This window comes from Lipophrys pholis (genome assembly GCF_963383615.2).
Source record: "Lipophrys pholis genome assembly, chromosome: 18".
In the NCBI taxonomy this organism is placed as follows: Eukaryota; Metazoa; Chordata; class Actinopteri; order Blenniiformes; family Blenniidae; genus Lipophrys; species Lipophrys pholis.
Window position 1 is genome coordinate 8,258,449 of NC_137646.1, and position 23,588 is coordinate 8,282,036.

The 23,588-nt window shown below is 40.5% G+C and overlaps 1 protein-coding gene across 1 annotated transcript; it reads left to right on the forward strand.

Annotated features, from left to right (window-relative positions):
• Positions 1-1,408: 1,408 nt before the first annotated feature.
• LOC308123928 (solute carrier family 12 member 3-like) lies at positions 1,409-21,862 on the forward strand (the record flags this gene model as incomplete). Its single annotated transcript, XM_080486675.1, has 28 exons — positions 1,409-1,468; positions 1,688-1,872; positions 6,906-7,065; positions 8,518-8,637; positions 8,741-8,816; positions 8,968-9,063; positions 9,940-10,079; positions 10,173-10,283; positions 10,381-10,492; positions 10,795-10,925; positions 11,013-11,097; positions 11,355-11,512; positions 11,656-11,763; positions 12,188-12,311; positions 12,548-12,649; positions 13,112-13,267; positions 13,342-13,441; positions 13,529-13,640; positions 13,782-13,916; positions 14,065-14,171; positions 18,226-18,308; positions 18,399-18,467; positions 19,206-19,307; positions 20,599-20,710; positions 20,946-21,032; positions 21,322-21,457; positions 21,546-21,613; positions 21,724-21,862. The coding sequence occupies 28 exons, from the start codon at positions 1,409-1,411 to the stop codon at positions 21,860-21,862; spliced, it is 3,174 nt and encodes a 1,057-aa protein (XP_080342801.1).
• Positions 21,863-23,588: the final 1,726 nt, after the last annotated feature.

Here is a 23,588-nt window from a genome sequence, read left to right on the forward strand (position 1 = left end):
TACATAAGAAGCATTTCACCACAGCTTCCTTCCTTTCACTCATCGCTCTGCCCTCAATTTCACAAAACTAGATCTTTATGTGGTTGATCTCTTCTCAACATCACAACCATTGAATGTCCTGATCAGTACTAGATTGTGGGGGCGAAACACGAGTCACATAAATGACTGTTTATCATAATAATATGTTGGTTTAGAACTCCAAAAATCCCCCCAAAAATGAAATGGGAGAAGGAATGAAATTTAAACAATAGATTAATGGACTTAAAAATAATCCAAGACGGATCACTTGGAGATCTGAAGGCTGGTGATCGTTTTGCTTTTGTGGTTGGTGATGGTGAAATTGATTGGATTTCTTTTTAGATAATGCAAATAATGTAATGTGTCTCCGCTCTTCCTTATGGCTGGATCACAAACTCTTTGCTGACGCAAACTCAATAGAATAGAATAGAATAGAATAGAATAGAGGCCCAAGCACAATATTTGCAAAGCTGAAGGACAGAAAAGTGATTATTGATGCAATAAATGTAAACATGGTGCAGCGGTTTTCATAAAAGGTCATTTTTTAACCCCCAACAGACTAAAAACTCTCTTGAACTCTTTTTCAGTAAAAAAGTAATCAAGGTGGAGGAGTTGAGAAACAATAGTACTAATACTTAAACAGCCACTGATGAGGGGGAACTCTCGCACTGCATGACAACAGAAAAGTAGGACGGAAAGCTGTGGAGCCGACCAGAACCTGACCTGACCTAGTTTGAATGACGTGCTCAAGACAAATGGTAGAAACGACCTCATATACTTAGAATGTCTTAAACTTTTCCTTTAAAGAACGTCACTCATTTTCTGGGTGTGTTTGCAGTTTCTATGAAGCCCAAAGTGTCATTCAGGAGGTTTATTGCATATTGACTTCTTGGAACCGAATGGATTTCACTTCTGAAGTACATTTCCAGCGTTCCCTTAGTGTTCCAGCACTTTGCACTATTGTGGCTTTTTGTCAATGCTCTCCAGACATGGGGCTCATAACCATGAAATCCAGATGGTTTTATCTGGAGTATTTCTTCATGATTAGAGTAGAGGCGTATATCTGCTGCAGTGCAGAATGTTCTGTACCACACAATCACAAAGATCCACACTGCACGGCCAGAGGGCTTCTTCACTGGAGCTGGAGATGTCTTCAACACCTTCCTCCAGCAGGCTGTTGTTCCATCATGCTTTAACTCCACCGCAATCATACCAGTACCCCAATAATCCAGCATCTCATGCCTCAATGACCACTGCCCTGCTGCCCTTACACCAGTAATGATGAAGTGCTTTGTCTCCTCACGGCCCCCTGGACTCCACCCACGGCAGTGGAACCTCTCCTCTGCTCTCCATCTGAGCCTGGCACATCTGGAGGAAGAAACAAACACCCATGTATGAACTGCTGGTGGACTTCAGTTCACTATTTAACTGGATTATCAGCCTGCAGCTGGTAAGCAAACTGAGTCCACTGGGTATGGACTGCTGGACTTCCTCACCCACAGACCACAGTCAGTGAGTGGCGAACACCACCTCCAGCTTCATCTCTGCCTTGATCGGATCACCACAGGGATGTTCTGAGTCCACTGCTGTTCACACTGCTGACACATGACTGCTGCTCTGCATCCGCCTCAAATCACATCATTAAGCAACAGTAGTGGGTCTCCGTCAGGACGACAGCAATCTGTCCTGCAGGGAGGAGGTGAAGCGGCTGGCGGAGCAGTGCATTGGGAAGAATCTAACCCTGAATGTGGAGAAGACCAAGGAGCTGATGATGGACTTCAGGAGGGAGCAGCCCAGCCAATCAGCTCTCAATATTGACAATAAAGCCGTGGAGGCGGTCAGCAGCACCACAGGGTGCACAAGACGGACGGTCTGCACCCGTCATTGCACACATCAGCTTTGGTTAACAGGGCTCGGCAATGTCTGCACTTCCTGTGATGGATGAAGAGAGCACAGCTGTCCTCTCCCATCCTGGCCACCTTCTACTGAGGAACCATGAGCTTCATCTGGTTCTGCAGCTCCAGGGCCCCGGAGAAGAGGCTGCAGCATGGGGTGGGTGAGCACGGCAGAGAAGACCGTCGGGACCGCTCTTCTATCCGTCCAGGATGTTGCACACAAACGCTGCTTCAGCAGAACCCGAATCATCATCAAAGACTCCACACACCCACATCAGGGACGGTTCTCTAGTGCCCCCCAGAAGGAGCTTCTGCAGCTCCAGAACCAGAACAGTCTGGTTCTACAATAGTTTCCTCCCCCACGCCCCACGCTTTATCTTTTACAAATCTGATAACAAGCCTTTGCAAGGAAACTTCATTCAATGTGCATCAGCTTGTGCTTTTGCATTTCAGCTACATGTAGGATGATTGTGACTCCATGTGTTTTCTCTGTAAAGATTTAGCATTAAATAAAGAAAGAACCTCCTAAAGTTGCCAGTAGATGCCACAAAACTGAAAATGTTTACAAACCCTGAATGGAAGCCTCACAAAAGAATGAATTTACTAAAAAGACGTCAAGTTATGACGTCTGTGAACAAGAAAACAGTCTGACGGTGTTCTCCTCTTGGAGTTTGACCAAGAAATCAAGAACAAAGTTTTTGCTTTTAATATATTTTTGAAAGTTTAAAAATTTGATCAGAACTCAAAATAATCCAAATCCAAATAAAAATCCAGGAGTGTTTAAAATAAAAGCTTTGCCTTGTCAGGCACCACAACCCCAAACAGGTTAATGAGGTTAATCATTAGCAGAGTTATGAGGTCACTGTTCTCTTAGTGTTTACTAGATTTTCAGCTTGAAAAGACTTTTGATCACCTTTAACTGCAACTTTGAACCTTCACACACAAAAGGATAATAAAAAAAGAAGTAATAATTGAAAGCGTTACAGCAGTTAGACAATATAAGTTGTGCTGTTGGTGAGCAGTGGTCCTCAGGTGAGGAAATAAAGAGAACAAATGGTGAAACAAAGCAGAAGCGATGAAGCACCAAGAACAAAAAAAAAGGAAAAAAGGCGCTGATTATTTGGAAAGCAGTGGAGGAACCTGACGACTTTTTGAAAGAGTAACTGTCTCCAATTACTAACACTCAAGATACTTTCAGGAGACTTTTATTTTTAAATGCTGTGGATGTGTAGTCCCTGCTCTACAGCCATGATTGCTCCTGCAGAAGTACGACCCACCTGTAGGTCGAAATAACCAAAGTGGATGAAGCCTTGTGCAGAGACTCCTACTGCGCTATTTCCTCCATCAGTGTGGGCGGAACAAGTGACTTTGACCAGGATACAATAGCAGTGAGAGCAGGAGGAGCACGGAGCAGTTTTAATTATAGCACAGAGCAACATGAAGAATACTCTCCAGTTTCTCCATGAAGGGTTTCATCTTCCATGAGCCATTAAGAAAATCTTAATCTGGCCTGTTTCTTTCTTTCTTTAAAAAAAAAATAAAATAAATTCAAAGCAAAAAACATTGCAATGGATTGAACACCTGGATGAGGATCCTATTTGAAATCCAGTCACTTTGAGTTTCTTCCTGAAGATTAGTGATGGAGTGAATGCTCATGGCAGATAATCCGCTAAAAGTGTTTCAGCTGTTTCTTTATCCTGAAACAGTTTCCTTTTGGAGAATGAGACCTCGTGGAGTCTTCGTTCACATTCATTGATGGTTGATGTCAACATAGTCGGCCTGATTGTTTGTTGTGATATTTCTTTGCTGTACAAGCTTTACTGCAGTTTCTGGATCATCACAATAAAAGCAAAGGCAGTGTGTTCTTTAGCTGTAACACACAACCTCTTAAAAATCTAAGGTGAGTCTGAAACACTCGTGATCAGCTGTGGTAACTAATGTAGAAACAATAGGAAGTTTCCTTCCAATTATCCAACGGATCCAACATTTGTGTGGGCAAGACAATGGCTGTGTGTGTGTGTGAGTAGAAGAGATGAGGATGATGTAAATGGGAGGAGACGTGGTCTATCTCTGAGAAGGTATATATATTCTGGGGGGCTTCCAATGAATCAAGGATCACAACCCCTCCAACAGCAGCTCATTCTGCAAGAGAGAACAAACACTGTAAGTAGATCCACTTTATTAAATGTATTTCTTCATTCTGAACGTTTCTACTAATTTCATGAAATTCAGAATGTGGCTTGATGATAAATAAATGGTCATTAAAATGAATTGATGTGAAAGAGTGTTTATATCTAACTTCCTGGTTTTACAGGCCATTTTGACAAGAACATTTAAAAATCTAGAACATAATATGAATTGATAATAATGATTCACTGCCCAATGTTTAATCTTCACAGTGTGAATGCTATTACTGGATTTACATCTAAATTATGTATTAAAAATGAGTACATCTGTGTTTGGTTGATGTTCTAACTGTATCTCATATCTCAACAATATATCAGAACAAGTCAGTTTTATTTTCCCTCTAAACTGTGACGCATTTGTCAGAACGATGCATTTGTGGGATGTGCGACAGAGCTGATGTAGCCGGCACTAATGAAAAGCAGCCAAAGCAGAGAACAAATGTGTTGTGCATCGACTTTATGGTTTTGGCCTCAACATTTCAAGGTATTTTAGATTTTTAATGTGAAAAACTGAATTTGTTGGCTGATGCCTTTTCATTTTCTAGAACGCTTTCTCAATGTTGTTATTATTAATATAATAATAATAATAATAATAATAATAATAATAATAATAATAATAATAATAATAATAATAATAATAATAATAAAGCACTAAAGGACGTATCTCAGAAATAAATGTTCCCATTAATAACTTACTGCACAGTAATGACCCTAATTAAAATCTACGTGATTCAATGATTCTTCTGTTCTCACTAGAATTGTTGAGGTTGGGACCAACATAATGTGAAATCTTCACAGAAGTTCATCTTTCTTCTCAGAAACTAACGGAAACATACTAAGTGGATATTTCAGTCTTTTTCTCTGCACGTATAAAAGTATTGTACATAATGCAACTAAAACTCTTTTTGAAGCAAAAATGCTTCCAACTGAAACTTTTTATCTTCTTGATGTAAATATGATGGTTTGTCAATATCCTGTTCATGAGCTTCAGAGAAACAGGCAGCGAGGGGAAAAACACACACATTATTATTATTATTATTATTATTATTATTATTATTATTATTATTATTATTATTATTGTTGTTGTTGTTGATGATGATGACGGTGATGATGATAACAATAATAATAATCATACTATTTATTATTATTATTATTGTTGTTGATGTTGTTAATGATGACGAGATAATAGTAATAATAATAATAATATGTATTATTATTGTTGTTGTTGTTAATGATGACGATTATAATGATAATAATAATAATAATAATAATAATAATAATAATAATAATAATAATAATAATAATAATAATAATAATAATAATAATAATAATAATATTTATTGCTTTAGATGGGGCAATTCATGTCCAAACACATGAAGTCATCCACTGTTGTGCTCCCACGTGTTGAGTTCTCAACAAATGAAGAAGGACCTCCAAGTTACTCCCCTCATCATCAACAAGATGGAGGCCGACAAATTCCTCCAACCATCATCGTGTCTGATGAGGATTCAAGGTTTGTCTTTTTATTTTTCACTTTTCAAAGTGGATTTTAGTTTTCTGTCTCTCTTTGGTAGACCCTGTCCAAAAAGTAAAGTAAAGTAAAGTAAACTAGCAATAAGAATATCAACATTTACAAATGATTCTGCATTTTTGTAAAACGACCAAGAACCTGTGGTAAGTGTAACAAAAAAATGTTTTGTAAAATCTGGTTGACAATCACCAAGTTGTCCTGATTAATAGAACCTGGATTATCTAATCTAAAGAAGTCTGAACCATTCACATTAACAAAATGCAGTCAAGTTGCTTTGAGTTTGCCTCACATGTTGTATTTTCCAGACTATAAACTGCATCATCAACAGGAAGAAGAAAAGAAATTTGCACTGGTGTGAGACGCATTTAGATTTATCTATTCTGCAGGAGGACATGAAAATAATTTAACATAATCCAACACTGTTGCATAGTGAGACAAATAAAATAAAATGACACAATAGCCTGAAGAACAAAGGTTGAAATTATACTCACTCATAAGAACATAGATATTGAAATGTTCTGTTTCTTTTCATGTTTAGTTTGAGTGTTGCTGTCTAGGTGACAATTTACTCTTAAAACATGGTCACAGTGGACGTTTTGGTTCTATGGTACTTTAGCAGCCTTCTGTTGTGATACAGCCCCATCTACTGGCCCCAGATGGTGTATACATATATAAATGTTTTATAGAGAAGTTGTTTCACCATACAATATGCCAAACAACAAATATAGTATGATTTACAGTCTGTAAAAGGCAATAAAGAAAATCAAACTGATGTTGTTTAAATCTCAGTGGTGATCAGTTTCTTCTAATTTAACACTTTTATTGATCCACAAGCAGGGAAATGGACTAACCCTCATTTTTACATTACAAATATGCATCATGTTGTGTTTTATGCTTTCAGTTTCATTCATATAGTTTGAAATTATCATGTTATCTTAAATTGGGCCAGAATCTCCGGCCTCCACATTCTGTTCATGAACTTCACCAAAATGTATTAAATACACAAATATCACATTGGGAAATATTTGACTCTGGCTCATTGCCATTGCTGAAACTGCATTGATCCATTCACCTTCTATACGGCTGTTATCCACTGTTGGGTTGCCAGGAGGAGTTGGGGCCAAACCCCGGTACTCCCTGCACAGGTCACCGGACCATCCCACACACAGTGAAAACATGCAAACTCCACTGTTTCATCTGGGATCCACTGGAAAACATGACAGCACCGCGCAGCCGCATCACCTCCAAACAAATAAAATCAAACTGTTCTAACAGAGCGCTGTCGGAGCACCGGGGTTCCAGGATGGAGCTTCGCAGGTCGTCCTTCTACAGCACGATGGACCTGGTGCCTCAGCTGGAGCACTACGCCAGCACGCTGCCACACCAGCAGGCCAGGAGCAGACCGTCCCTGGAGGCTCTCCGCAGATCGTTTGAGGTCAAACATCCACACATTTCTTAATGAATATAGGTTCATATTATTACCTGGTTGAAAAACTCTTTACCACAGTAACTACTGCTACGGTTTCGTCAACTGTGTTTCTGTTGAACAATCACATCTCGTCGCCTTATTCAGCAGTTATAACTGTTTATAGTCAGATTAAATCCAAATAAAAGATGTGTATGAACATCATTGAAGTTGTTAAAAAAAAAATACACTTCATACTTCATTTTCATCGTTAGTGCAGAACTTTTTTTTTTTTTATGCTATAACTTTGAAAATTTGAGAAGCTTTGAAAAACTGTGTTATCATATTTCTTTCACACTTTTTTAAAATTTGCCTTCAACAAATGAACAAACATTATTCCCCAACCCGGCAGAGAGATACAAACACAAACATACACTAAATACATACATGAAAATATCCACAAATTAAAGACATAAATAAATAAATAAATAAATAAATAAATAAATAAATAAATAAATAAATAAATAAATAAATAAATAAATAAATAATATTTATTTAATTATATCAAGTGTGTCCTGGAGAGCTGGGGCAGCTGAGGGTCTCGCTCGATGACCCCCAGTGCATGTTTTTGGGATAAATAAATAAATAAATTAATAAATTAATAAATTAATAAATAAATAAATAAATAAATAAATAAATAAATAAATAAATAAATAAATAAATAAATAGTGTACAATTACAGCACAGAATAAAAAAATCAAATCATGCAGGATTGTGGTTTCTCAAGAAAACCATTTCAACCTCATAAGAAGGCAAATGTATTTTTTTAACAATATAAGTTAGCAAATAACTTATAACATAAAACTAATGCAAATATTCATTAGTGTCCATCGATTCAGCGTCTCCCTCACACTGTCCAGTCTGTGACTCCATATTTAATCACTGGTGACATGAGACATTACAGGTGTGTTTAGCAATAGGACTGAACACTGTATGTCACTATTCAGATTATTGACAGATCTCATACACTGTATGACAAATAAGGTTGAAAGTTTCAAGGAATCTTTGGTTACCTGGTTCTTTATTCTTTATTCTTTGTTCTTTCCTTTCATATTGGATTATACTTTTATGTTTAAAGGTTTTTCAATTCAGGCTTGTGCCTCAAAACTGCATCAATAAACTGACCTTATTCTCACTGTGGGAGGTTTTATCAGAAGCATATGAACTTTGTTTTGTGCCATAACATCATAATACAGGTATAAATACAAAATAATTCAGTCGGGAATTTCTGTATTTGTTTTGCCGTGCTGACTCTAATGTGTTTACCTTGAAGGATTGTTTTTATCATAGTTTAATATAGCCTTCCTGTTTTTTGTTCCTCTTGTTTGAGGCTGAACCCAACCACTCAAAAAAGATGTCACCATTTTGACACTTTGTCAAAAACAAATCATTTATCTTGTTGTATTTTGTTTTTGTCCTCAGGAAGTTGAGGTGGGAGAAGATGCGGTAAACAGTCTGCCGGTCGCTGACGGTTGTACTGACGACTGTCCAGGTCCTGAGGAACAAGCTCCCGTTAGATTCGGCTGGGTGGCTGGTGTCATGGTGAGCAACACACACAATGCCAAAGAGAATCGTGAGCTGATCTGCCGCCCGACGCTGGGAGATGTTTTCTCAGCACGAGAATCTGGTTATGACTCTACTTTAGATCCGCTGCATGCTGAACATCTGGGGAGTCATCTTGTTCCTTCGCCTGTCTTGGATCACCTCTCAAGCAGGCATCTGTGAGTCCACGCTCATTTCATCCCTTCATGCAAGCGTTCATGCTGAGAGATAATACAGGCTAAAGTTACTATGATGTGAATATGTTCTGTAAATGTGTTGGTAGTAGCTTCTAAGAATACCATGACCCTCTCTGTTTGCTGACGTCCTCAGTGTTGACCTGGGTCATTATCCTGATGTCGGTGACAGTGACTTCAGTAACAGCGCTCTCCGTCTCCGCCATCGCCACCAACGGGAGGGTCATCTCAGGTTACCTTTGAATAAAAAAACTCACCTTCAAATTGTGAAAAATGTAATCTGTTGGATATGTTGATGCCTGTGAACGGTATTAAAGTCGCTCTACCAGAATCCACACGGGATGAATGAAAACATTTAGGAGGCAGTTTTAGTTGTTGTTGTAAATTTCTAATACGCTGTCGATAACTTCCTGAAGGAAATACCTCATTACACTCATACAAACACGTATTTTCAGCATTTAAAATTTGCATAACATACCAGGTGTGTCTGACGGTCACGGAAACTCCTGAACATCCCCGCGGCAAGATCCCATTTGCTCACGAGATCTCACGAGATCTCAATTTGCATTAAGATCTAAGATCAGCTTCACAACATTTAAGACTATTTTTGTGTCTTGAAGACTCTTTTTCTTTAAAAAAAAAAAAAAAAAGGATTTTTTTCTGTCTCAATCTGTCAAATGTTGATATTTCCACTTGAACTGCCGCAGGCGCCAGCTTTGATATCCCAGAATCCCTTGCGGCAGGTTTCTGAAGATGATGGCAGTTGGCAAAAAAATATACACACAGTTTGATGGCTACAAATTCCGGTTTGTTTGTAAACATATCGACTTTGGTGTGATTGATTTAGGCAACTGGGAGTTGGAAATGAGTGGAAAAGAGTGGTAATGGTCTGGTTTTCTGTGCAGAAGTGATACTTTTTATTATGGGAAGTATATTTTAAAGAGTTTTTCTGGTAGAGTAACTGAAATACAGTAAAACGATGTACCTACACACCATTTGATTTCAGCTCAATGAGGTTAACATGTGCAATGAGTAATAATTGTACTACCTTTTTCAATTCAACATTTCTATTTTCATGTTCTTATATCTTCTTTGAATTACTATTCAGGAGGGGCATATTTTATGATTTCTCGCACTCTTGGTCCTGAGATCGGCGGGCCTATCGGGGTGGTCTTCTCTTTTGCCAACGCACTGGCCTGTGCACTCAACACTGTGGGCTTCGCCGAGGTGGTCCAGGACCTTCTCCAGGTACTCTCCCAGAATGAAGCTTAAATCGATGAAAAATCAAAAGAATGTAGTAATACTTATACTAATAGTTATACTGAAATTCTTTTGCCGTAGGAGTTTGGTGTGGTCATGATCGACTCAATCAACGACGTGCGAATCGTGGGTGTGATCACGGTGACGGCTCTGCTGCTCATCTCATTGGCTGGGATGGAGTGGGAATCCAAGGTGAACACTTCCTGACACGTGAAGCTGCAGTCGCTCAGTTTTCTGACTTCTCTCCTTCATCATGCCCGTTTTTCTCGTATTCCTCTCTATTTCTCAGACCCAGTATTTATTCTTCATGGTTCTCATGGTCTCACTTTCCAACTACCTGGTGGGAACAATCATCCCTCCCAGTCAGGAGAAGAAAGCCCAGGGAATCTTCGGTTACAACAGTAAGTCAGTTGGAAGGCAGCTTGATCAATGGTTTAAGTCTTCACAGCTGCCATAGACATCAGGATTACTTCGGTAACTTATTTTTCAAACCTTTGACATTTTCTACACTATTAATTTGTAAGAAGTAGGTTCAGACAATCGCTGTCGTGAAAACTCGATAACGTTTGAAACAAAAATAAAAACAATTAAGAATGACTATGGAATTGATTTTACTGTTACTACAACACATATCGTGTTTTTTAATGGATCAGTGTTGAATTAATCTGCAGCAAGGTTTTTTTTTGTTTTTTTTTGTCACCAGGTGATATTTTCATAACAAACCTGAAACCAAACTGGAGAGGAACCGAAAGCAACTTTTTCCAGATGTTTGCTATTTTCTTCCCATCCGCCATCGGTATCCTGTCTGGTGCCAACATCTCTGGAGACCTTAAAGTATAACCGCCATCAACGGGAGGGAGAACAGCTTCTCATCCTGCAACAACTACAAATTCTTACTCGCAGGTTTCTTGAATGTTTCAGGACCCTGCTACTGCGATTCCCAAAGGAACCCTCATGGCAATATTCTGGACCACCGTCAGCTACTTAGTGATTTCTGTGACTGTTGGTGGGTTACTCCTTTAACAACCTCTTGTTTAGGAGAGACACTGCATGAAAATCAGTAATGGTGTAGGGGTTAGTCCACAGAAATGGACAAACAACAACCCAATGGAAATATCTCTTTCAGGTTTGCATGAAAGGAAAAATGCAAAGGAAACTAGAAAACAGAAACTTTTAAGAGAGAAAGAGGGCATTATGTCAAATACAAATAGTGCAGGTGTTTTATCATTTGAAATATGGTATTGTGTTATAATGTTCTTCCAGGCTCCTGTGTGGTGCAGGATGCTTCTGGAAATGTAAGCGATATATTGACTGGAAACACCACTGATGGATGTCTGGGGCCGGGGTGTAAGCTGGGCTGGAACTTCACAGACTGCATCCAGACACAGTCTTGCAAATACGGTCTGGCCAACAACAACAAGGTACCAGCCCTCTCGGCTTCACAGAGAGGTTTTTCTTGTGTTTCAAGCTGAGTCGTTTCCTCAAATTTTGATTTAGTTAATCAATGTTTATACATTTGTTGGAATTGTCAGATGAAGCATGTTTTTCTCTATTTGCCCACCAGGTGCTGGGACAGGTCTCTGGTTTCTGCCACCTGATCACAGCTGGTGTCTTTGCTGCTAGTTTGTCGTCTGCTCTTGGATTTCTGGTCTCCGCACCGAAAGTCTTTCAGGTGTGAAACCTGCCTGTTCTGTCGTCGTATCAGCTGATAGATTATCTCTTAACTCTGCAAAACCTTTGCACGCTGGTTAAGTATGTAAACGCAGGCTGTTCATGCAGCCACGGAGGCATTAAAATATGACTAGTAGTAATAATACATTCAATATGGTCAAATCCTCCCACAACAATGCTCTTTTAAATAGTTTGATGTACTTTTCCTGAATTATTTGAAATCCCCTTGACACAAACAGCAGCCGCTGAATCAAGCAATACATCCACGGACTTCCACATTGATAAATGACGAGGATCTGGAAACTGTTCTTCCACAAGCTGATAGATCCAAACAAAGAATTTGACCAGCTCTGCATACTGACTATACTGTATAAATGTAGGCTGTTAACTTCATCCACTCCTTTGTTTTCCGTCTGGTCTGTCAGTGTCTGTGCAGGGATAAAATATACCCGTACATTGGATTCTTTGCAAAGGGTTATGGGAAAAATGACGAGCCACTGCGGGCCTATGTGCTCTGCTACATCATCGCTGTGGCCTTCATTCTCATCGGTGAGTCGCCGTGCTTTTGTTCCTGTCCAACATGCTTGTATTTGCTTGCTAATCACTCAATTCAGTTGTTGTTGTTGTTGTTGTTGTTGTTGTTGTTGTTGTTGTTGGTGTTGTTGTTGTTGTTGTTGTTGTTCATATTAAGATTTAACTTAACAGAAAGCTGCACAGAAGGTCTATATGGGTTTGGTATCTCAGCTTCAATCAGTATCGTGATGTCTTTTTCCTCTTTGTTGCAGCTGAACTCAACACTATCGCAGCCTTGATCTCCAATTTCTTCCTGTGCTCCTACAGTCTTATTAACTTCAGCTGCTTCCATGCTTCGATCACTAACTCCCCTGGCAAGTGACGAACCCACACAAACCTGCACACAAAACAAATTAAATGCACGCCCTTTTTGGTTTTCAGGTCAGCTCTAAGGTCTTACAGGTATGGGACCTTCTAGATGAAAAAGGTCGTTTTTAACTGCATGACAGATCCAACATTATACTTTAGCCTACATCCTGGGGATAATAGAAATTATGTGCTCCTTTTCAGAATGAAACATATGGATGAATTGTTGTGAACAAAACTGCTGGGCTGGAATCAAAGTCAAAATCAAAAGATCTCTCTCCCTTGTAGTTTGGTCAGGTGGTCTCTGATCTACAAAACTCATGCTTTGATTTGTTTTTGACACCAAACCATCCCTGCGTATTCAATTCTGTCAAATTGCTTTTGCAGCTTCGTCTTTCACTTTCACCATCACAGATGTTCAGACTTGAGTTGAGCTTCAGTCAAACTGCGCCTGGTTGTGTCTTGTTCAGGCTGGAGGCCATCGTTTCACTACTACAGTAAATGGACGGCTCTGTTTGGAGCCGTGATCTCCGTGGTGCTGATGTTCCTGTTCACCTGGTGGGCAGCGCTCACCACCTTCGTTATCATCTTCTTCCTGTTTGGATATGTCAACTACAACAAGCCACGTGAGTCTAAAACCAAGAGCGTGCACTCCGATTGCACTTCACATGTGAATTAATAGTGTCTTTAAAACCGACAGAGGTAAACTGGGGATCGTCTGTCCAAGCCGGTACTTACAATCTGGCCTTGTCCTACTCTGTCTCTCTGTCTGGTGTCGAGGACCACGTGAAGAACTTTAGGTAATCGCCATGATGTTGTGCCTCAGTAAATACAAAAGTCGTCTATTTAGCAATGATCTTCCAAACTTGTTTGTGGTTTTCTCACAGACCACAGTGTCTCGTCCTCACCGGACCCCCAAACCAGAGACCTGCACTCGTGGACTTTGTTGGATCCTTCACCAAACACATCAGCCTCATGATCTGCGGAGACATTATCATGGTAAATGTCTTCCAATAGCTTTCTAACTAAGATGTTGTTAAACTCATCAAGCTGTTATTGTTTCAACGGACTTTGAAGTGGTGTGTCATTTTGTACCTCCTCATTCTGCAAAGACATCATTAAACTGTGGCCTCCTTTTAGGAACCGGACAGGCAGCCACGGCCGCAGGACGCCACCAACTGGTCGGTCAAGTGGCTGAACAAGAGGAAGGTGCGCTCGTTTTATACTCCTTTTAGTGCTGACAGCCTTCGAGTTGGAGCTCGACATCTATTGCAGGTACCAAGCAGTTGGTATTTTCACCTCTTCTGGTATATTCTTCTGATGTTGGCTGTATTTTGTTATTTCTAAAACTTTAGCAAAATACTTCAAATTGAATCTTTAGTTCAGTGGTGATTTTTAGGGGTCTTCTTTTCCTCTATATTAGGCTTCTGGCCTTGGTAAGCTGAAGCCCAACACACTGGTCCTGGGCTTTAAGGCAAATTGGAGGGACAGCTGTCCTGCGAGAATTGAAGACTATATCAACACCATATAGTAAGTTGCTCATCATTACTGGCATGTTATAAGGGAAACACAATAGATACGTTGTGTTTTTCTGTAATTTTTTCATTATCATAACGTTTTACTCGTATCAAATGGTCTTAAATGACAATACATTTTATATTTCATGGAAATCATGCATGTGTGTGCCAAAGTGACTCCATAGCACCCCCTACAATTTCTACTCTACATTAACAAGTAACATCTACTAGGGCATCACCTTTTACCTACATCCAAGTAATATTGTAGGCACGTGCAGCACGCCAAGACGACTCACTGACACCCATACTCCGAACCTCCTCCTCGGCTTTTATTATCAGATTTTTACTATTACTGGTATTTATTTAGCCCGTGATGTGGTTCTTGTCTGTTGTTGCTTTATTTATCTATTCATTTATTTGCGCTGTCTGCTCTAAGCTACCATGTACTTGTGTGTGTCAGTTTGGAGGAGAGTGGAGGAGCGGCCTGGTTCTGTTTAATAATAAATCGGCTTTACAGACAAGAAACTCGTCCTGCGGGACGCTGCAATAGTAACGCACAGTGACTTGGAGAAGTAACTTTAATCTGATTACTGGTTTAGAAACAGTAATGCGTTAGATTACTCGTTACTGAAAAAGGTAGTCATATGAGAGTAACGTGTTACTAAGTAATATGCGTTACCGGCATCACTGGTCATCACGGTGCTGCTTTGAAAGCACTCATATGCCAATAGCCATTCACAGTCGTAGCACCACCTTGTGGTACCAGGAATGTCAACTTTTTTGACAGTTTGCTGTATTATTGTTATTTTTTTGGTTGTTGTTTTTTTACTTTCCCCTTGTCCTGGTCGGCAGCTTGGGCAAACAATATGATGTGATTGAGAGCCTTCTGGAGTCAGAACAGTTTTTGCTCTTACACAGTAAGAGACCTGGAGTCTCCTCCTGTTGCTGCCTTTATTAGAAGTTGGCATGGCTGCTGTATACGACCGGGGGGGAACGCTCAAAGAGAGAAAGAAGAGAGAAGATTGGGGGGGGGGGGGGTGGACGACGACATACAATACCCTTGTTAGTGCTACATATATTATTTACAGTTATCACACTGATCCAAATACTTTCCAACTGTTATTCGATTAAACCACCCTGAGCAGCTCTATCTAGACAGTCACATGAAGCAGGAACATGAATTAACAAAGAGGCAACAACAAAAGAGGAACATGATTTAGAGAGTTTGAGCAAATGATGACAGAAAACCAGCAACTTCAGCAACACATCTCATGAGGAGCGGAAATGTGTGTGTGTGTGTGTGTGTGTGTGTGTGTGTGTGTGTGTGTGTGTGTGTGTGTGTGTGTGTGTGTGTGTGTGTGTGTGTGTGTGTGTGTGTGGTTTGTCCACTGGGTGTGGCCGGAACTGTTGTGGGGGGACCTGTAGCGACACCCCGGGGCCGAGGCCACCCAGGCCCAGGGAGGCCCCAGCGAACCACCCCAGAGAGCCACGCCCCCGCCCAGAAAGCACCAGATGGAGAATGCAGAGAGGAACCCCCCAACCAGAACCAGGCGCCCCTCACCCCCCCAGATCAGGGAGCGAGGGAGCAGGGGCCAGCCCGCCCACCGGGGGAGGAAGGCAGAGGGAGGGACCACGACCGGCGCCGCAACGGGCACCCCCACCAGAAAGAGGAAGGCACCCCGCCCTAGGGCCCCAAAGACGCACACCCGCTCACCCCGGCCAGACGGCCCAGCTGGGGCTCGACGTCCAGCACCCCCACCCCACCCCACCCCAGTGGGACACATCCCCTAGCACTACCCAGGCCAGGCCGCAGCCTTCCCAGCAGGAGACGCTAGCCGCCGACCCCCGGGGCGGAGCCACCACCCCGCCACAGGGCTACATGGTGTATTTAATCATTGGGGACCATGTGGACTCAAATTGTGTCGAAGGATTTTTTCCCACTCTGGAGATCAAGGATGGACTCCTTCATCTTCTTGTTCTCCTGCATCAGCCTGGTCAGTCCTTTGTTAAGCGACTTCACCACCTGCTGCTGGCTGAACTCCAGCGAGTCCCAGAGAGCCTGAAACTCGCGGTGGAGCACCTCGACCAGAGCGAGCCGGGCATCGAACCTGAACAGCTTGGTGTTGAAGCTATCCAGGATGTCCTCGAACTGTTTGGATGGTGATGAAGCCACAGGTGGAGAGACCTCCGGGCAGCTCCTCTTGGAGGACGAGGTCTGCGAAGTCTTGGACATTACGAGACGGTCGCAGCACTCGTCCAAGTAGGCTTGAAGATCTTCTATTGTGTCCTCTTCCAGCGTTGTAGGTGATCTAAATTTCCTTTTTGTTTCTTTGTTTTGTTTTGTTTCTCTTCCCGTCGGACAGAAAAGTTCGTATTACAAACTGTGTGCCGCCATGTTGGATTGCACTCGATGACGTCACACTCGAATCACTCACTGCGCATGTCTCCTCCGTCCCTCTCTTGACTATGCTTTTAAAAACACCATCAGGCTCTGCAGGGCATTACAATAATCTAAGGGACTGAAAATAAAAGCATCAGCACCTCCTCCTGGCCAGAGAGGGAAATGGGCAGACTCTGGCTATGTTAATATCTCAGCAGCGCATGATTCAACTGACCCCAAACTTCATATGGTGGACACTAGGTCCAGCCTGAAGATTTCCACACACATAACTCCTGAAAGAGTAACAGCACCACCTATTGGTAACAGGAGGTTTAAGGAAAAAAAACAGGACGCGATGTGTCGCTGTGTTCTATATGCTGCAATCTGAGGAAAACTTTACATGTTTCATTACAGTCCTGCCCTAATCACATCCATATGCTATCCAGACTCAGTCATGGCGCCACCTTGTGGTATCAGGAATTTGACATTTATGACCCTTTGATGTACTATCGTTATCATTTCCAGCGCCATTGATGCCAGGAAAGCGTTAATTAGTAACACGTTATTCTTATATGACCACGAGTAATCTAACGTGTTACTATTTCCAAACCAGTAATCACATAAAAGTTACTTCTCAAAGTCACTGTGCCTTACTACTGTAGCGCAGGACAAGTTTCTTGTCTGTAAAGCCGCTTTATGAAAAAACAGAACTGGGCTGCTCCTCCATTGTCCTTCAAAGGGACACATGCATGCAGTCTGCATGCTCACATGACCCACCCCCTTCTCCACTCTCAGCCAATCACAGGCCAACTCCCTCTAATGGTGTGTTCAAGTAACACAAAGGAAAAGGAACAAACTAACATCATCAATAAGCCTTAACATTGCAATCAGCCCTCACTTTTTTCAATCAACAAATCAATCAATCAATCAATCAATCAATCAATCAATCAATCAATCAAAGTCTTTATTTGTTCCCGGGGGGGCAATTAAAAGGTCTCATAGAGCAGGAAGTGCAAATAAATAAATAGATAAATAGCACAACAAACTACAACTACATCTCCAGGTAAATAAATACCAGCAATAGTAAAACTCTTATAATAAAAGCGTGAGTCAGATATAAATACAAGAAAGAATGAAGGTCAAAGGTTAAATATGTATCAGCAGGAGGCCAGGCAGGGATCAGAACTGAGCTTTTAGAAAAAATGGTTGTCATTTTTATGTTGAGATCGGCGGGGGGGGCGTGTTGTCAGCAGCTACTGAAAGTAACTAAAAAGCTACTTGTAATCTAACTTAGTTACTTTTAAAAACAAGTAATCATTAAAGTAACTAAGTTACTTTTTAAAGGAGTAACTAGTATTCTGTAATTGGATTACTTTTTCAAGGTAACTGTGCCAACACTGTCTATCGCACTCTGACGTGCACCAAACCTCAACATGCACCACCTTCCAACATGCGTGTGTGTGTGAGGACCCGTTCAGAGCTGCTTGCATCTTTAATTATCATCATTATCATTATTATGAGCCAACATGATAGTGAATCAGTGGATGTGCTTTAAGGCTACACAGACTTTCTCTGAAATGAAAATAACTCATATGGGTATTATAGTTTTTAATGTAATACTAAAAAGTATTTTATTGTCTTCAAAGCTCATTTTCCAACTTAACCTTCACTCGTTATGATTTTCTAGTGATACGTTTGACTGCAACTACTGTCTGTGTATCTTGAGGATGACGGAGGGCCTGGCTGTCTCTGAGCAGCCTGAATTTTCAGGTTTGTTGCATGAGAATATTGTCTGTATGTCATCTCTCCTGTAAAACCCCTTTGGCAAAGCAGTGTTTGAGACTGTCTGTGTGCCTGTAGTGAACCCGGGTTTTGAGCCAGGTGACTCTGTTGGGAGTGACCACCAGCACTCCCCTGGAAGGGAATCAGGTGAGATTCTGCTGAATGAGCCATTTTACTGATTCAGTAGGTTTGCCTGCAGCTTTGGATGTGTCTGATAATGAGCCTCCCTCACAGAGCTTCAAAGTTTGCTTTGTCTCACATACGTGGTAAGTCTTTATGAACAGTTTTCAACTGTTGTCACTGTTGCTTAAACTCTTTTACTCCTTGTAACATCCAACAATGTAAAGCATGACAATAGTGTGATATTCTTTTATGAAATAAGGTCCATAATGTAATAACTTGTCAACAGTTTAATAAGACATTTGGTCCATTATCATAATATCATTTTACCAATCGAAGAAGTCATTGCATGATTGAAGTGCATTTTAAATCGTATAACTGCAGTCAATAATGTAATAATTCAGAAGCAGCTCTACATTTCTTGGAAATAAAATGTTTTTAGCAGGTTTAATAGGAAAAAAGGTGGATGAAGTCATCATATTCATTTATTGAGGATACAAACTTTAACATATTAACTCTGTTATTGCATTATTGGGTGTTACACTGGAAAATAATCATGAGTTGTATAATCACATTTCTTTTTCATCTTGATTTCTTCTGAAAAAATCTAATAAGAGAGAATCATGTTAGGAAAAGTCAGTAGTATAATCCTCACAGCTCCCTGCTAGAGTTTCTATTTCTGATGTCAAACTGAAAGACAGTGATGGGAAAAGGCAGGTTCTCCTTACAAGGTGTACATCAAAGAGTTTTGTCTTGTATTTGCAGCAGATAACATGTCTGACAGAGGCAATGATCAGATGAAGACAGTGTTTCAGAACGATCAAGGGAAGAAGACTATTGATGTGTACTGGATCGCTGATGACGGAGGTGAGACCAGAAACGTTGGCCCACAACACCAGTGGTTAAAGACCATGCCTGGTCAAAAGTGAAGTCAGAATATTCTGTATTAGGTGCATTTTCCTCTTGGTGTCATTTGCAGTCAGGTTTTCTGAATGAAACAAACAAAAGTCGCAACACACCAACATAAGCCACAACACATCAACAAAAGCTGCAACGCAACAACAAAGAGTCGTAACACAAGAACAAAGAGTCGTGACACAACAACAAAGAGTCGTAACACAAGAACAAAGAGTCATAACACAACAACAAAGAGTCGTAACACAACAACAAAGAGTCGTGACACAACAACAAAGAGTCGTAACACAAGAACAAAGAGTCATAACACAACAACAAAGAGTCGTAACACAACAACAAAGAGTCGTGACACAACAACAAAGAGTCGTAACACAAGAACAAAGAGTCGCAACACAACAGCAAAAGACACAACACAACAACAAAGAGTCGTGACACAACAACAAAGAGTCGTAACACAAGAACAAAGAGTCGCAACACAAGAACAAAGAGTCGCAACACAACAGCAAAAGACACAACACAACAACAAAAGCTGCAACACAACAACAAAGAGTCGTAACACAAGAACAAAGAGTCGCAACACAGCAACAAAAGCCACAACACAACAACAAAGAGTCGCAACACGACAACAAAGAGACTTTTGTTGTTGTGTTGCGGCTTTTGTTGGTGTGTTGCGACTTTTGTCTCACACACACACACACACACACACACACACACACACACACACACACACACACACACACACACACACATTTTGATATACACATTTTCTTGCCCATAAATGTAAATACACACTCAGAAATCTTTTTAATGGACAGACACAAATCGAGATAGTTACAGGCACAACTGTCCACATGCATGGATACTAATCTGAAATGATAATAAGCACCTTATAATTCACCGTGATAATGCACCAATTCCTTCTTGCACTGCAGTTTGGTTCAATCCACACTGAAAGTCTTCAAAAGTTAACATGACATCTGGAATTCTCGCTGCAGAGTTTCCACTAAAATAGACTTGTGCATGGATCCATGATTGTGGAACCAGAATTAGATGGATGTGGCTTCTTCACTGTGTTTCCATGATTAGAAAATGAAAGGCCTTTTCCAATTTTACTGTTTCAACTGCAGACTGTTCTCAAGCTGTAGCATGGTAATTATATTTTGAAAAACATGTATTTCATTGGTTTTTATGTGGCATATTGAAGCGTGTGACTGTGCTGTGTCTATTTTCTCTGTTTCGTTAGGTCTAACTTTACTGGTTCCTTACCTGCTCACCAGGAGGAGACACTGGAGGAGCTGCAAAGTCCGAGTCTTCATCGTGGGAGATGAACAAAACATGGAGGAAGGACGGGATGAGTAGGTTTCTGTTTTCTGTTCCACTCTTAGCGATACAAGATGTTTGTAAAGAATTTTAAATCAGCATAAACTTAATGAAGCTTTGTATCTTGAAGTACGTCAACAATTTACATAAAGACATTGAGTCATTTTGACACTTTAAGAATGATTGGTTGCATTTTCTATCGAGGCAGCTGGTACAGTTGATTGATGCAAACTGAAATGTGAAAAGTGTCATTGTTTTGCTCCTTTTCAGGATGATCGCGCTGCTGAAGCGGTTTCGTCTGGACTTTAATGAGGTTATAGTCGTGACGGACAGTGAGAAGCGACCTCAAGCCAAACAGTATGTTTAAAAAACTTCCCCGTACAAAAAATCCCTCTAAACTTAAAAATAAACATCAATGATGAATAATACAGTTGCTTAGTTGAAAGAACAGAGAAATGTCCCAAAAATGAAATCATTATTGTTTTATCCAGAATTAACCTGATAAACTGAGCAGGAAGAAACAACCACACTGAGTTAAATTTAAAAAAATGTAAAGATATTTTTCATCATCCATAAATAAAATAAATACACCTTAAATGCTGCTGAATCTCTGTTCATAGAGTAATCATTTGTTGTCGCTCCACAGCCTGAGCAGGTTTGTGGACAGTGTCGCCCCCTTCAGGCTGTACGACGAACAGCAGGAAGGTGTTTCTGCTGAGGAATTGAGACAAAAGGCTGCATGGAAGATATCTGACAAGGTGTTTGAAGCCTTCAGGCTTAAGGTGTGCCCGAGCTCCTGGCAGCTATTTGATATCCACCCTGCATGTCACATAGCAATCCAAATCTCTTTGATGAATTTTCTCTTTCCAGTCTGAGCGAAAAGTGCGGCTGAATGAAATAATTTGCAGGAATTCACAACACACCGCCCTCGTGCTTGTGTGAGTGCACAGTTTACATTAAACTTCAGGTCCTATCCTCAATACAAGCAATGTTATGTTGTTGCTGTCCAACTTATGTTCATTCAGATGTGTCCTTGTTTGATCTCCAGGAGTCTTCCCGTGCCACACAGTGACTGTCCGAGAGCGCTGTACATGGCCTGGCTGGACACTCTGACCTACGGCCTTCATTGTCCAGCAGTGCTGATACGAGGACACCAGCAGAACGTCCTCACGTTCTACTGCCAGTAAAATCTACCATGCAAAAAACCTACAATGCAAAGGTAACCATGGGGGAAATACAAACGACGTGCTTAAAGATGGAACATCTGAATTTAGTAGTGGAGAGTAACCCCACTGCACTCACTTCCAACAGAATGACCTTCAACATGGAGATAAATTCCTGTTAGGATTAACTTCAGTTTATTATTGCCGACTGTCAAATCCCCAGAAGGAACTTATTGTCTGGGAAAGAAATTGGATTTTAAAGTTTGGATGATTTTACCACAAAAATAGTAAAGAGCCTTGTGGAGCCATGATGCAAATGAAGGTTGGAAGAAATGGGATCGAAGTTCCTAAATTGGGAACCGTTTTCAAAAAATGGTGGGGATTTATGTCCAATTGGCACACAATATTAGACTGAATCCTTTTTTTAGATTTCCCTTATAAACAAAACAACATAAAATGATATTACACACCCATAGAACCATTTCCAAACAAAAATAGTTAAACAAATTATTGTCTGGAAACTTTTAAAACAGCTATATCAGTATTTTTATCCTTTTCTGACTGCTGTCACTTGTGTAGTTGTCCAACTTTCTAAACCTTTCATAGAATGAATTCTGTTTTAGATCAATGCCTCCATCAAACAGGTCTGTCTTGGTTTACTTGTTGCAGGTAAAATCTGCAGCAACTCTCTCATGACTTTGTCTTTATTTTTTCCCCAGGTACTTTACAGGGAAGGTGTTTGGAATTTCATACCTTAAAATATTAACATTATTTCCATTTTTCCAAAATGGTGTCACCTTTGTACAAGTCCAGAAAACATGTGAATGGTCCACGTCTGCAAGTCCACTCTTCCTCCAACAGTGTTGCTGAGCACAAAGTTTTTACTTTTTATTTTTATTGTTGTTAAAAAAAAAAAACCGAGTCACATTTCCCAACAAAATTAAATCCAAGCTGTTGAACCTGTGGATGTACATTGCATCTCACACATTTGTTGTTATTCTTCTTCAGTTATTTCAATCTTTAACTGTGCTTCCTATTGTTCTTTGATGTAATGAATCCTGTGTGTTTTCTGCTGAGGCTTTGTAGAGATGAGCTGAGACGACGACCCCAAATCTCTGGTTGTAGGCATCTGCTGTCACATCAATCACATTCTTTGACTTTACCTCTGATTATAATGGAGGACTAAATGTGCCAAAATTAAATAAATAAATACACCATTGAATGATTATGTGAGTGTCCCAATACTTAATTAAAATTGGAATTAAATACATAAGTGTGTCAATAATTCATTTAAAAACAATTCATTTCATGTGAAAACATATAGTGTTTTCAGTGTTGCTTCATTTTATCTGTGAAACTCACCTATCAAAGTCAGTGGGCGGTTCTAACGCTGATCTCGTCAAATCCATCGCATTGTTCTGAAGAGTTTGAAAACATGGCGGCTCCATTACTGGAGGAGCTTCAGGAACTTTGTAGGGAGTTGGGGAGAGATGTCTGAGAGTCCAACATACATATCATCTGCTACTGAGGCGTTTAATCGGCAGGACCCAGTCTTGTCTTTGGTGTTTGTCGGTTGCAGATAAAGTTGTTTTGAATAAAGTATCCAAACCAACATAGAGGTGTAGTCTATCAATAGGAACTACTGTTAGTTACTGTATGTGTTGCTACAGGGATGTGTTAGTGTGTGACGCCTGGAGTTTCACTGTGGGTGGCCGTTTTCCAGTTCTTATAACTCCAGTGCGTACTCGCA